Below are 16,474 nucleotides of genomic sequence, written 5' to 3' on the forward strand. Positions count from 1 at the left end.
CAACAACCTAATTATAATTAACACGCAATTTCAATCAAACCTTTTTTCTGGGTTCTCTTGTTTAATGAAAATCATACTTTGTGTAATGCATGCTACTAATCTAACATGACATGCGATATGATATAGCAATATGCCATGATCTAAACTACATGACTTGTATGTCAATTTTTTTGTGTTTATTTACTTAAATTCGGAATTAATTAAATTCCCAATCTAAACATGCAATTCATCCTAAAAAATAACCTACTTTAATTGTATTTAATCATTTTTGGTTTTTGTTTTAGAAGTAAAATCAATTCAAATCAAACAAAGATAGGAAAAAATCAAATCTACATCAAACGCGTCATCAAATCACATGAGATATTATTGATCTCTATATAATTTTGGAAATAAATTGATGAATCGTATATCGATCATGAGATAGGATTGATCAATTTCTCGTGCAATCATAAATTGTATCTCGGGCATGAGATTGGATTAGCCAATTTCTTATGCAATTATGAATTGTATTTCGAACATAAAATCGGATTGACGATTATAGCATGTTACAAAATTAGGAAATAATTTATAATTTAAAAGCTACTCGGGAATTTCATGTATACGATAATATCCCTCCTCAAAGGTTCAAACAAAATTGCAATTTCACAAATTAGGCAACAAAATAAAAATCAGGTTAATGAAAATTCTTACCTAATTTGTGATATGGCTCGGATATCGTTTCCGAACTCAGACGGACGATGGATCCTGGGAATTGGGATCGACAATGCTTCATGGTGGCTGGCTATGCTTGGCGAGAGAGCTGCTCACGGCGAGGTGGCTCGGTTTACACTAGTTCTCAATGTCGCTGGGTGCAACAAAATTGCTGGACTTTCGCTGGAAAATTTGTGGAGCTTAGCAAGACGTCGCTGGGTTCTCTAGAGTTGTTGATTTCATCGGTACTGAACAGGAGCAGTGGTCGCTGGCTATCACCGGAAAACCTTCTCTGTATATTTCTTCTCGTTGTTGCTTGTTCTCGTCTGTGCAAGGCTCGGACGCTCGGCTAGTGCTCGTGATGCCGCAAGAAGCGTGTCAACGAGCACGACCGAGGAGTGCCGTGATGGCTTTGCTCGATATGCTGTGTTCACCGGAAAACCTGCAAGATAAATCGACCGAGATCGCAGGACCGGCGATGGCAACTCGTTACAGGCTCCGGAGATAGCTAGGTGTGCTAGAGCAGGAATTTGGACTTAGCGGTCAGAAAAAGCATGAGGCGAACAGGATAACAGACAGAGTTGTGTGTATATTTTGATGTTGATAAATGAACTCATTCCTTTAATAGGTGAGATTTTTCATTTCATGACAGTTTATGTAATAAAATATCATTAACCGAGTATCTTTTTGCTTTAATTACGACTGTCTAATCCTGCCATTTGCGGCCTTTCCCTATGATTTTATTTTATTCTATTTTTCGATAGGGTATAGTATGGTATAGAATCGTTGCAATAAGGACCTAGAAGCATCCATTTCATAATGCCAATTAATTACTCAGTCACGAATTTAGTATTCGTAGTATGCCATATTTGAAGTTTGCCAAAAAAAATTCAATACTTTTTGTCCGTGCAGTTTCACATTTTTTCTAAACGAGTCTTTGTACTGATAATGACTTAAGCTCAACTTGGGCATGATAGACATTTGTGATTGTCAAGCGCCCTTGAGTCAATGGGAGAGGTGAGATGGATGATGAGCACTATGACTTGGTTCAAACATTGAGTCAAGATAGAAATTGTTGAAATTATGTTTTTGAGTCAAGCGGATTTCCTAATTTAAGTAGATTTTCTAAAATAGGTTTCCTATTTTGTATATAGGTAATATGTATTCTATTCTGATATGAAATACATTGGAGCAAATAAGAAAAATATTAGATTTTCCTCTATGAGTTTTTTAAGTGAGTTTACCGTGAGAGATTGTGAGATAATACTTGTGGGTTTGCTTTGGGCTTAATGTAGGTGCCGTGCGAGTAATTGTAACTTTGCAATTCTCCGATTATTATCCAATTATTTGCTTCTGGCCTTCCCGAGGAGCTGATACATACACTTGGAATGAATTACGTAAATCTCTAGTATTCTTTGTTGTTCGTTATTTATTTCTTTAGTAATTTTGCATTAACTTGAATGCAAGATCTAGTTAGCTTCCACATTGTATCACAACACATTCTTACCTCATCTAGTATACCCGAAAAGGTCTCATTTGCACGTTCAATCTTTCCCTATTTAATGACCAATCTATGATGGTAAATTTGCAAGGTTAATAATATAAAAAATGTGATGCAAAATGAGTGATTAGAGGGTGGCCATTAATTTGGATGAATTTTATAAATTAAACGTTGAGAGGACACGCAAAAATAAGAGACATGAATCCAAGTTCATATGATAATGATTTATTTGGTTAGGGGTCGAAATACGTTGTTATCGACCAATCCCACTCCTAATTTTTTATGGTATGCATAGATGACTTATATGAGGTGGAAAGTGGAAACTAGTTATCTATACTATAATGCCTCTAATTTCGAAATGCACGAGAGATGTGCAGGCACAAATTTATTATATATGTACACACACATACAGATACATGCTTAACACTTTATGTTCAATAAATTCATTATCAATAATAATTTATATTTAAATATTTTTATGAACGATGAAAATGTTTTTTATTTATTTATTTTTATAAATATTAATCAAGGAAAATATTTTTAAATCTTTCATTTCCACGAAACGAAAACATCCTTAGATATCGGGAAATTCTCCATTTGACATTTTTGGGTTTTTTTTCTTTTTTTTTATAATTAAATTCAAAAGGTTACTTTCTCTTCATTTAGATAGCATGGTCGGCAGAAGACGGTGTGTAAAGGAGATAGGAGTGCGTCGGTCCCGCCTCCCCTTGCTTCCCTCACCTAATCAACTTTCTGTCCTTTTGGCTGGAATTGTTAAAAGGACTCTCCATTTGCACACTCAAAAAGCTATCTTTTCCTTAAAAATCACTAATTCAGAAAAAAAAAAAAATCATTATTTCAATTGCTTAGAAAAATAAATTAACGAGAGAGTATTTTCATAAATAATAAGAATGTTTAGGCACAACATCGTGATTAATGAAAATATTTTTTTTATTGAGATAAAAACATTACAAATGTCATAACTTTTGTACATTGCTAACTCTGAGTGTTACAACTTTTTTTTTTCAACTAGTTAAGTCTCACAACTTCTAAAAAAACGTTCATTTGAGTATTATAACTTTCTTTTAACAATTTAGAGCGTCATGAGTTTTAAAAAAAGTTCATACCAAGTGCCAAAAATCCGATGTAGGATAACACTTGTGAGTGTTTTTAAAACATTATGGGTTTCAAGTGATCGAAAAAGTTACATGGCACTCGGACAATAAAAAGAAGAAGTTATAGTGTGAGTGTCGTATTTAAATTATGACATCTTATATAATCGGAAAAAAAGTTATGGCAATCAAGCAAGCGTTGTATGAAAGTGATCCTTTTTTCCTTTCATTATTCCTGTTTTCTTTAATTTGCGGCTGTGCCCATATGAAAGCAAATGGATGAATTATAGGAACCTAAAACTGGGGTGCATGACAATGGTGCAGTTGCATCCCATTAATGTTTCCAGCCCAACAAATTCCCATCAACACACCTTGCATCTCCCTGCTGTGCAATGATGGCGACGGTTTCACTCCCCTCAGAAAGGTGAAATTCAACCTCAACTGTGCTCCTTTCCGTGACCCCAACGCCTTAAATAACGCCTCCATCCTTCCTTCTTCCTTCCGCCCTCTCCATATATACGTGCCATCTACCCAAGTCCAGCACGAACATATTGCAGTATAGCACAGTCTCGAGATCGATAGAAGGCCGCGAAGACGCCCATGGAGGTCAAATCTGCCGTCGCAGCCGTCTTCTTCTTCCTCCTCCTCCTCCTCCTCTCTCCGCCTCGCATTTGCACAGGTCCCTCTCTCAAACATCACAACATTCACATGCACATGGTGATCGGTAAAGGCCGGAAAACACGGTTTACCAAGATAGGAATTTACATCAAAACTGGGCCGTATGCTCATGTGCACGTTTCATTTATTCTTCGAGTATTTCGTAATTCTCAATGAAGTTCACTTATTAAGTTTTTGGGCGCGTCCAGTGATGAGGTTCGTTAAAGCTGGTGGCGAAGTTCGCCTTCCATCAAATAGTTCTCAGATCTGGACCCGGTTAACTAGCTAATATGGGCTTACCTGTTGAAACTTTGCGTAATCCCAGTCTTTATAGATGATGATAAACAACCGGGACTTTGCACTTGATTTAGCGACAGTCCTCATCAAGAATGGTATGGTTAAATTTCGTTGTGTCGCCACAGGGAAATTGACTGGATCCAACGGTTCGGAGGTGTATGACATCGACTATAAAGGTCCCGAGACTCACTCTTCTGCGATCCCTCCGCCCACTCATTCTCGCCGGACGCCCAGGAGCCACCAGAGAAGCGCCAAGCCACCACCTAAAGTCAAGAACTCGAAGAGCACCGAAACAAATCGACGAGTAAGTCCGCCTACATCTGATTACCGATTCTAATCATGCTTTTCTGCGTTTCATGTAAAAGTCAGTTCTGTTAAACGAGGAATTGTGGCAATTTGAATGTCATAAAAAAATTGGAATTCTGGGTGCTCTTAGTTTTGTTCGATGTCGCTCGGGTTCAACCGGAATTTATCTTTCGATCTGTACAATTTTTGCATCCAGAGTCAACTTAAGATCTACTATGCGGAATAATGCTAGACTAACAAAGACTATTTTACAAAATCCATTTATTAAGAGATATGTCAAATTGTTGTTTATTCTTCAATATGTTCACTTGTTTAAAGAGGACGTACAATCCGATACATCACTTTATAATCAATTTCGTGATCTTTACCCAATAAGTCCAGCACCCTCTAAAGAAAACTCTTGTTCCTTTTGGTCCTTCTAAAGGACCTTTTTTTTTTTTTTGCCACGTCCCCTAAAGGATGTTAACAAGTATCTCAAAGGTTCCCTGTTTGTCTGCACTTATATAGATGAATTTCGACTTGTACCTATTATTTTCCGCCAGAATATGAAATAAACAAAGTTCGAATATACATTAGCAAATAATGCTCTAAAAATTGTGACTTACTTTACATATCATGTCGAACGAGATATCTCGATCATGATGCCCGTCAACAACCCTTTTTTTTCTTAAGTAGTACGAGGGTATAGTGAAGGTACCAGATAAATTAGGAAAAGTATTAAGTAGTCACTCAACTTTATTCACAAAATGTTTTGGTCTCCCATTTTAAAACCCAATTTCAACTTGAGTTTTGAATTACGCTTCAAATCGGACAGATTTTACTTTCTTTACAAAATTGCCCTACCATGTTTCTAATACTTTCAGTTTTCATATTAAAAGACAAGTAATTTGTTCGTTGAAGCTAGTCTAAGACTTCAAAGAAAAAAAGGGCTAGTTAAAGATGCAAATTTGGAGTTTAACCTCTAAAGGGTATCTCAAATTGTAAATTCTTTCTCCTCATTCAAAGTTCAAATCATCACACTTGTGTATTTTCCTATGACCCCTCTTAGAATTGGTAAATCTGTATGTCTCTAGTATTTCCTTGGTCTGTGTGGGAGGAGGACTGTGACACTCCAATTGGAATTAATTGGATTCTTGAAAAGTCGCGAACCTCCATTGATATCAATTAAACTATTGGAGTTTTAAATGCTATGGATACAAAGAGGTATCTGACCCTAGCGAATTTCTGTGGTGTTTTAAGAAACTTTCAAAAGTTCATTACCAATTTTCGAATCCATTATTTGCCATACCGGGTACGGTTGTGCTCGCTTATTAATTCTTGCCGCGTTTCCTTTGCAGACTTAAAAACAAGTTCATGGGCTTTCACCATGTGACAAGTGTCAGAAGTCTTGATTGTGGGGTATGTAAATGCAGAGGGTTTGTTCGGAGACGTGGAGATCCATAAAATTCTCTCCCTCCACGTCTTGGTTCTTAAGAGATGCAAAGACAGATGAATATAGTATTTCAAGAATTGTTTAATATCTTAAAGAGTGAATTTTTGTGTGGTTATAGAAATTGTACTTGGGAAGCTACTTGTTCTAGGAATCTTTTCCCTTAAGAAACTCTGCAATGTAATTTATGAAACTCTCCATTGGTTACCCATTGCTAAATTTCGCATCTCCAAGTGCTTAATCATTGCCTAATTGATGTAGCCATCTTGTTCCATAAATCCAGACGTAAGAAAGAAAAAATAGTTATTGTCATGGCTTCTTTATGGTTGCTGAAAGATTGGGTACGGGGCCAGCAAAGCTGTCTCATCAAGATTTTTAGGTGTTTTTTCATTTCGTGCTTCGTGATTGGTTAAATGTACAGATGACATAAATTAAATGAAAACGACTCTGCAAGTAGGGTATCGCCGTTCTTTATTGGCCAGTCATGTTATACGTGATCATTTATCATGCTGTTAAGTAATCCGATATGTCATGTTATATTGTATGTGATCCTTTGTCAAGCTATTTTATCATCTAATTTATGGTTACATAGCCGGTGATCTTTGTCGACTGCAGTTAGGGTTTGTCCCTCGTACGGCCAACGCAGTTGCCGATTGGGCTGCAAAGGCCCAATTGGGCGGTACCTTATCTTCCTCTTGGCTCGCCTTTCCCCCTCCTTTATTATTAGATCTTCTTATTTCGGATGTAATGGATGCTGGTGATAATGTTTCTATCAATTAATTGTCGTTTCCGTCAAAAAAAAAAAAAAAAAAAAACTTTATCCCTGGGAGGAGAACTCAAGACAACATTGTTAATGTCAACAGAAATTCTCCATTATATGAAGACTCCTAAGCGTAGGAAAAGGTTATTGGCCCATAAAATTGAGCTTGAAAAGGCATATGACCGGCTGAATCGAGCTTGATTAAAAATGTCCTCTAAAGGTTTAATTTCCCTGATATGTTCACTTTGATCTTATTTTGAACTCTACTGCCATTGCTTCTAAATCCATCCTTCTTAATGAGGGTGCCATTAAACCATTTCAACTGAGTAGAGGCATCAAGCAAGGAGATCCATCCTTTGCCTGGATATCTTAAGTTTTTAATGGGGAAAATGACAAATAATTTATAAGCTTTGACCCAATATGCAATGTGATTTATAAAATTTTAATTTGTCCAGTGTGATCTTTAAACTTTAGCGCAATATGCAATGCAGTCTCTGGACTTTCGATTTTTTTTTTAATGTGATTTTGGATCTTTTGATACATACAATCTAGTTTTTAGAACTTGAATTAATTGAAGGATAATATTAAATATTTTCATATAGTCTAGGGACTAACTTGAAAACGGAGCCTCTATGTGTTTTAAAACCCATGAGCTTGGTCTTTGTTTTTTGTGGCCTCTTAATGCCTATAAAAGACAAATATGATGTAATGTTTTGGATAAGCTCTCTTGAAGTAAAGTGTGTACTTATGTAAATTCTCTCAATGTCTCTCTAAACACTTCTTCTTCTTCAGTCTGGTCAAATCCTCTAAAAAATGTAGCTTGGCTAAGTTAAAGATGTTACTATCCTATCATCTTTGAGAATCTCTATACTTTAATCCAAATTTTCGAGTAGTTCATAGCTAAAAAACAGTCCCTAAAAGGCTTAAACAGAGGTTTAACTTATCTATTGCAATTGACCTAGTCTTTCTTGGTTCTAAGTATAGATTCCCTCATTGGTCAAAACCACATTGAACAAAGTTTAGGGATGACACTACACATTGTGTTAAAGTTTCGGGACCACATTACATATTTTTGTCAAAATTTAGAGATTATTTATGTCATTATCCTTTTTTAATTAAAAGAAAATGTAGGAAGGGAACGTGGACCCCTTTTTAAAACTTCCCGAGATGGCCCCCAATTCTTGTATTTCCTTTTCGTGGATGAGCTATTCTTATGTGCCGAAGTGGAACTCTTTCTTCACCTCTCTGCAAGATTTATATTAGTAAATAATCCGTGTGACTAACATATTTCGAAAACTCGTTGCCGCACATTTGTTAAGAATATATAGTGGCTCATAATGGACATCACATTTTTTGAGTATATAGTATGCAATACCTTAGATCTATCGATCATATTTATATCTCTTTTAGTCTCTTTTTAATATGAAATATTATATTCACAATTATGATTATCCCAAAAAACAATCATAATTAATTGACAAGTGAATACAAAACTAGAGCGTGATTCTCCAGACTCGATCTTCCTATTTCCTTAAAACTCTCGATTTCAATTCAACTTAGTTTTCAAGAAATGTCATATTAGATCAAATCAAGTACATTATCATTGTCAACATTCTAAAATAGCTAACATTGAATAGAAATCATGAGAATAAGTAACAGTTATGATGTCACTTAATTGAGGAACACTTTTCCTCAAGAATCTTACATGGCATAAAAATTAAAATAAAAAATTTTGCCACTCTTATTTGTTATCTCATGCATACGTAGTATGAAATATGTATTACGGTATTAACTTCTTTCCCATTGAGCATATGTCTTCAATTTCAATACCGTACATATGATAATTTAGATATACATAATGTCTAACTTGAGTTTGCATATCTACTTCCTCAAAAAATCCATCAGAACTCATATCTGGCATCAAAGACAGATAAAGTAAAATATATTGGTTATTTTATTCAGACATAATAAATATTATGTCATCATCTTAACACTCAATTAAGGCGACATTTATATTTTAAGCTTGAGCTCTCCATTATTACCTAGATAATAAGCTTGAAAATCATCTTATATCTATTTATCACATAGTAAATAGAGGCAATTACCTATGTGAATGGGCTAATATCTTATCTGTCCGACATACTTTCTTAATTTTATATAATACACTAAGCATTAAGATACATAAATATCAAATAAAAAACCATAGGCATTAATAATGAAAGACAATTTCATTAAATGTAAACACTTAGGAAAATTACAATGTTCAATACATCAGTCTCTACGCAGTCCTAGTGATTTTATATGGCTACAAGACATATCTAGGTATTGGTTTCGTCATAAGATCTGCTATCATTCTATGCGTAGATATGTATTATAAGTTCACATTTTTTCATGCAACAATATATTTAACAATATTATACTTGATATCTATATGTTTAGTCTTACCATGATAATTTGGATCATTGAAGTACACTATTGCTGCTTAGCTATCATAGTTAAATAACAATGAGTTTGCAGCATTTTTTGTTTTTATTTTATTTTGTAACCCAGGGAACCCCGTAAGCCGACAGTCGGCGAGCAAACTCTAGGGGAGCAACTGCAGGACCCACCGCCATAGTACTCTGGGTAAGAATCCCTAACAACACCTTTGGGATTCGAACTTCTCCCCTTCGTAAGGGGGAGAGAGCCAAGCCAGCTGAGTTTGCAGCATTTTTAACAACACTTAAGTGATAAAAAAAATCTCTTAAGCCAAATACCTTCTTATATTGCTACTGATAATGCCACGAAATCAGCTTCCATCATCAACAAAATTATACACATTTGTTTCTTACTGCTTCAAGATTTGACACCATTATTCAGTGAGAAAACAAATCCAGAGGTAGATTTCTATTCATTTAAATCTCCTCCCCAATTAGCATATGAGTAACCTTCAAGTCACATATCCTTTTCTTGATAACTCAGCGTATAATTAGTAGTTCCCTTTTGATATCTCAATATTCTTTTGACGGCTTTCCAATATGCTTGTCTTGAATTGGATTGGTATCTACTTACCATTCCAACTGCAAAACATATATCAGGTCTTGTACATATCATAGCATACATTAAGCTTTTAATAGCACTAGCATAAGAAATACATTGCATTTGTTCATTCTCTTATGGAGTTTTTGGACAAAATCTATGACTCAATCATTTACTTTTTGCACTGGGAGTATCTATAAGTTTACAATCTTACATATGAAATCGTTTCAGAATCTTGTTTATATAAATTTCTTGTAAAAGAGAGAATGAATTTTCCGAACGATCTATTGAAATCTTAACTTCAATAATGTATGCAACATCACAAATGTCTTTCATCTCAAAGTTGGAAGATAAACAATTCTTAATAGTATTAAAAAACTTCATATTGTTTCTGGCAATTAGTATATCATTAACATATAATAATATAATCACAAATTGATCTTTGAATCTTTTGATATATAATCAATGATCCTTATCATAAAATCATATGCCATTATGGTATCATGAAAATGTATATACCATTGTGTCGATAACTGCTTAAGGTCATATATTGATCTCAAAAGTTAATATACATTTTGTTTTTGGCATTTCAAAATGAAGCCAACAAATTGTTCTATATAAATTTCTTTTTATAATTTCCCATTGAGAAAAGTAGTCCTTATATCCATTTGATATAACTCAAGATTCATACTAGCTACTATTACCATAATAAGGCGAATTAAGGTAAATCTCATTATAAGAGAAAATATTTCCTCATAATTAATTATTTCATGTTGCTTATACCCATTTGCCATAAGATAAGCCTTATGTCTCTCTATTAAGCCATCAACTTTATGCTTTATTTTGATAACCCACTTATTCCCAATGGCTTTGCGCCCTTTTGGAAGATCAATCAATTCCCAAACATGATTTGACTTCATTTCCTCCTCCATTGCATGCATTCATTTTTCTTTATTAGGACAATTTAGAGTCTTATTTACATTTCTTAGCTCATCTTCATCTTATGGAGCAACCATTGCACTTGTTCATTCATTTTACACATTATTATCCATTATGCTCCAATTTAGATTAGATAATGACGATATTGTTTCATCAAGTGGTTATAATTGAGACTAAGTCGAATTTAAATCATCATTTCTCATATTACTTTCACTTGGATGAACTCTATTGAGTTCATTATCTTGATCCAATGTTTCAAATAGGGAGTTGTCCTCACTTATTTTGTTGTTCTTAGGAAATTCATTCTCTAAGAATGTGAAATCTCGTGATTCAAATTCAGTTATACTTCTACTTTCTTACTCACTTATAAATATATACCATTTTGAGTGTTCTAAGTATCTTATGAAAATACTTTTCTTTCTTCTAGGATCCAATTTCCCATACTTATGATAATGCTCATGAGTATAGTATAGGAAGCACAACCCTACGGTTTAAGAAAACTTAAGTTGGGTTTTTTACCTGTCCATAACTCATATGGAATAGAAGTAACTGATTTGAAATGCACACAGTTAAGTATATAAGCAGCAGTTAATAAAACATCACCCAAAATGTGATAAGTAAGTTGGCATGCGCCACGCCACCATCCTAAACCTAAGCATTTCTAGTAAGGTTCTATTTCTATATTCTGTAACACCATTTTGTTAAGGAACATAAGGAATAAACAAATTTCTTTCTATTCCTTTTTCATCACATAAATTTCTAAATTCATTAGATAAATATTCTCAACCTCGATCGGATCTTAATACTTTTATTTTTCTCATTTAATTGATTTTCTACCAAGTTCACAAACTTTTTGAAACAACTCAACACTTCAAATTTAAGAGAAATCAAATAGACATGTCCAAACTGAATATAATCATCTATAAACGTGATGAAATAAATAACCCAATGCATTTCTCTCACATTCATTATATCACAAAAGTCAGAATTGATTAATTGCAAAGAAAATTCAATTCTTTTACCATTTTTTTTCCAAATGGTTTCCTTGTTGTTTTCCCTATTAGGCAATGCTCACATATAGGTAAATCAACTTTTCAATGTTGCCTGACAAATCCCCTTTAGCTAGTCTATTCATACGTTGTTGGCCAATATAATCAAGTCTAGCATATCACACATTCACATCATTATTATATGAATTAGAAGATGTAAAGGGAGAATAACAAATATTGACATTACCAAAGTCAACATCTAATACAATAAAAACATTTAGAAAATAACCACAGCCATAGTAGTTTGTATTCAAATACAAATCCACACAATTATTATTAAAGTTTAAATCGAAACTAAATTTAACCAACACTAACATAGACACTAAATTCTGACGAATCTCTTAAGCATAGAATATATAATGTATGAACAAAATGCATCCACCACGCATATTTAATTGGCAAGTGTTAGCTCTAGAGTTGTTTCTTACATAGATCTATTTCGTTCTAATCGGTACTCATCAGAATTTCACGAATGATTCTCTATTCTTCGTTATATGGTTTGTTGCTCACGAATGTATAGTTCACAAAGAATTAGATTCAGTTAAGAATGCATAACATGATACATAAGCAAAGTTCTTAAGAATACAATGGCTATTTATATTTTTTGGCTTATGACAATCGCAAATATAGTAACCATTCTTGCCACAGTTATAACACTTCAACATCGACAACCTTTTCATTTAAGGACTCTTTCTTCTCTCATATTGGTCAACTCCAGGTTTCTTTCTCGAAGAGCTCGCTCCCTTACCTTTTCACCTTTTGAACGAATCAAAACGCTTGCGCTTGGAGCTCGAAGCCTCTTGTGAGCTAGACCCAACATAATAAATGTCAGTTTCCAGCTTAGTCATCAGGAGACGGTCCTCTTCTAGCTCAAGATGGCACACTACATCCTCAAAGGTTTTAATGTTCTCATAATGGGTCAGATGCACCTTCACATGCTCCTAACTATGAGGCAAGGAACGGATCACTACCTACACTTGCTGCTCATCAGTCAAAATGTGGTCAGCATCCTTCAGCTCATTAATCATATTTGACATCTTTCTCAGGTATTGTTTCATGGTATGACCACGAGACTTCTTGGAAGAGTCAAATCTTATAGTGAGTTGTCTCAGCTTGGTCACTAATGTATGATCAAATCTCGTTACCAATTCTTTCTACATTTCTTTAGCATTCTCAAAATGCCCGAACTCTCGCATGATATTATTCTCCATACTACTCAGCAACATGATGCGAACAAGTGACTTTTTTCTCTTCCATACAGCAAATGCCTTCTTATCTCGTTTGTGTTGTGCAGTATTCCCATCTTCATACTCTTCCATAACCAAATTAAAAGCTTCTAGTGCCTCTTGCTCTCCTAACATATATTGGTTTTCATATGTCATATTTCATAATCATCACTATTTAGCTTATCTCCTTTGTTCAACTCAGCGACTATACTTTTAGTTGTCAAAGCCATTAGTTCTAAACATACAAAATAGTGAAATATGATTAGTTCATACAAATAGATGCATAAATGATAGACATTAATAATTCATATATGTGTGTCTGAAACTACTAAAACGTTTTTGAACTACCCACAAGTATTAATAATAACATAAGCAATCAACATTGAATATACATTAATGAAATATATATATATATATATTTATATATTTACATAATATAACCAATATATCAATAGCTACAATAACATAAATATGGAAGGAACTATCTACATAAGATATCAATAAAACATACTAAGAACACAAAAAATAGCTAACACCAAGTTAACCTATGAACAGGGAAAGATTTATCTAATTTCTTAGTAATTTCCTCTGAAATTCTAGAGGTACATTAGGCAACCATAGAAAAATAGATGGAAATCCCTTAGGATTTCTCCCTCACACATTCATCTCCTACCGGGTTGAACTCATTTCTTGGGTCGAAGTCTTTGTGGCTTCAATCTTATAATATTTCTTCAAAAAAGCCACTACAAGCTTCTTATAATCAAGAACCACGTTGACCTCCCATAAGCGATTCAACGTTCCTTGCAATTCAAATGGAAGAGTGTTAATCAAGAGCCGCATCATCTCAAAAGCTGGCATGGGATAATGCTTCCAAATGACTTTTTGTATATTCTTATTAATATCTAGGACATGTCCAATTATATCACCACTTTCCTCAAGAACATGTTCAAAAAAGCCACATGTTCAATTAGCCAACTCAATATCATCCTTGCAAATCTCACCTTTTGTCTTTTTGAATGTTTACAAATAGATGTACGCACACAAACGGGAAGCATTATTCTTACAACAACTGTAGGATAAAAAATGATTACTTATAAAGTTATAATCCATAGTGGCATAATTGGGAAAAAAAAAAATTCTTCATTTTTTTTTTTTTGATCAACGGTCAACTCGGGTTAACGAAAGATAGGGTCGGACAAGTGATTCATCTAGGTCAAGTCATGTTGGTCGGGCCAAACCGGGTCAGTCGGACCGACTGAACTGGCTAGCTGATGTCACTGTGACGTCATCATCACGTGTCCCGCGCACAAGCAACCGCCAGTTCACATCACGATAACGTCAGCCCACACGTGTGACGCACACATAGGGCAGTCACCGCGCGTGTGTCACACACACCCCTACAATTTCCACACGCGCTGACAAGGCTTCCACTGTCTAACCGCGTGTGGGGGTGCATCCAATGGCCTTCGATGGCGTGCCACCCATCGTTTTTTCTCATCTCGACGAGAACTACGACCCTACACTATCAAAATTAAATTTTAATTCACAAAAAATAAAAAAGGAGGGCAAACAGTAGATGGGTGTTGAGATTTCCGTCCCCAAGTGTCCGACGGTGAGGTTTCTCGAATTTTTGGCCAAAAACAAATTATAAACATCAACAATGATCGGGAAACATTAATAATATTGCTTTGATACCCATATTGGAAACGGATTCTTGAAAAATGAATAGGTACTCAGATGAACGAATACCAAAAACAAACGCGGAAATGTGCTCGGGTACCATATAACACCAATCAAAAGGCATATCACGAAAATAAACATACCTTATTTGCCTTAGATTAAGTACTTACTACAGTCTCAAAGGAATTGATCAAAACTCTTGTAATTCCATTCTTTGAGAGAGTTTATTGTTGTCTCAAGAGGGAGAAGAAGAATATACTATTTCGTTCTATTCAATTCTTAACGTAACCCTTTTTCCTTTTTCTTACATATATAGCAATTAATTTTTACTGAAAAAATAACCGCTCTTACTCTCTCATGAGCTCTTACTTTATGGGCCAGGTTTAGCCCAACATGGGTGGACGGGCCTGACTTCGCCCATCAAATAAAAAAACATCGCTTTGATTTACCGAAAAAGGAACTAAGAGTTCATTTTGGCTCTCCTTCCCTTGTACTCCACCATTTGGGATTGATTAGACTAAGTGAGATCATCTAGAGAAGGAGAGGTACTATAAGCATTGAGTAATTCTTTGTAGAGAAAGAGACGAAAAATTTTGTTTTGAGGTTTTTAGGGTATTTTATGTGGGATGAGTTGCTGTCGTCGTCATTATTATTATTATTATTATTATTATTATTATTATTATTATTATTATTATTATTATTATTATTATCATTGTCTTTGTTGTTATTATTATTATTATATTGCTTAATCTTTTCTCATTTGTTGTCGACACTTGTGGAAAGAAGATAACCTTACCTAAGGGGAATGCCCCTCGAAGATTTTCGGTTTATCCTACTCTGAAAACCCTAGTTAATATTTACGTGTCTGATTTTTGTCACAGATGCCATCATGCATACTTCAGTTCGCAAAGTCAACATTATGATAAGAAGAAAAGACATATATTGTGGTGTGGTATTCTAATATACATTTTGAGTACTTATATCAACATAAATCAATTGAAAACTCAATAGACAGAAGTATTGACCCTAGATATTTTTTAGGCAATTTGAAAGGTATACAAAAGTGTAGAGTTATATGATATTCTTGTTTAGGTTATGTTTGGGAAATAATAAAAATGGAAAGAATGAAAATTGAAGGGACAACATACTGAAACTTAATATTTTTGTGAGAATGAAGAAGAAGGATTATCTAAAATTACAGCCCATCCCACTAAAATTTGGAATTTGCCTTCAAACTTTTAACTTTTACACAATACCCTCTAAACTCTGATAAATTAAGGAAATCTTTTTTCTTTTCCTAAATTGTTGTAAAAATGAAAATATAGAAAATGCGCAAAAATACTATAATAGAAAAAAATAGTATTGATAATTACATTAAAAATAATTATAATAATGTTAAAATTTAATAAATATAGCCACTAATTTAAACTAAATAAGATATTTTAAGAAGAAGAATAAACACAGATTAAATAAAATAGAAAAATATCCCAATAATAAAAAGGTCAAATTACAAAAAGTGGGTTACTCATTATGTATATTCAAATGGTTAATTATTAAGAAATAAGATTGATTAGCAATAGTATTATATAATATTATAATAGGGATACATGTCATCAAAATGATTAACCATTGCAGGTGATTTTCTTTTAATTTTTTTTATGACCAATCAGTTTTTACTAATTAACCATCGCTATCATTTCATCTTTTGTTATTGAAACCTTTTTTTATTTTATTTAATTGTTTTTTCTCTTAAAATGTCTTAGCAATTTTAGCAATATTTTCATCAATTTTTTAACAATTTTTATTAGCT

At 33.9% G+C, this 16,474-nt stretch overlaps 1 protein-coding gene across 1 annotated transcript; it reads left to right on the top strand.

The window, feature by feature from the left end:
* The first annotated feature begins 3,796 nt into the window (after window positions 1-3,796).
* LOC104435770 lies at window positions 3,797-6,252 on the top strand. The gene is made up of 3 exons (XM_010048467.3): window positions 3,797-3,982; window positions 4,383-4,561; window positions 5,901-6,252. Exons 1-3 carry the CDS (start codon window positions 3,904-3,906, stop codon window positions 5,904-5,906), a joined length of 264 nt encoding a protein of 87 aa, XP_010046769.1. The 5' UTR covers window positions 3,797-3,903; the 3' UTR covers window positions 5,907-6,252.
* Window positions 6,253-16,474: the final 10,222 nt, after the last annotated feature.

This window comes from Eucalyptus grandis, chromosome 1 (genome assembly GCF_016545825.1).
Source record: "Eucalyptus grandis isolate ANBG69807.140 chromosome 1, ASM1654582v1, whole genome shotgun sequence".
Lineage (NCBI taxonomy): Eukaryota > Viridiplantae > Streptophyta > Magnoliopsida > Myrtales > Myrtaceae > Eucalyptus > Eucalyptus grandis.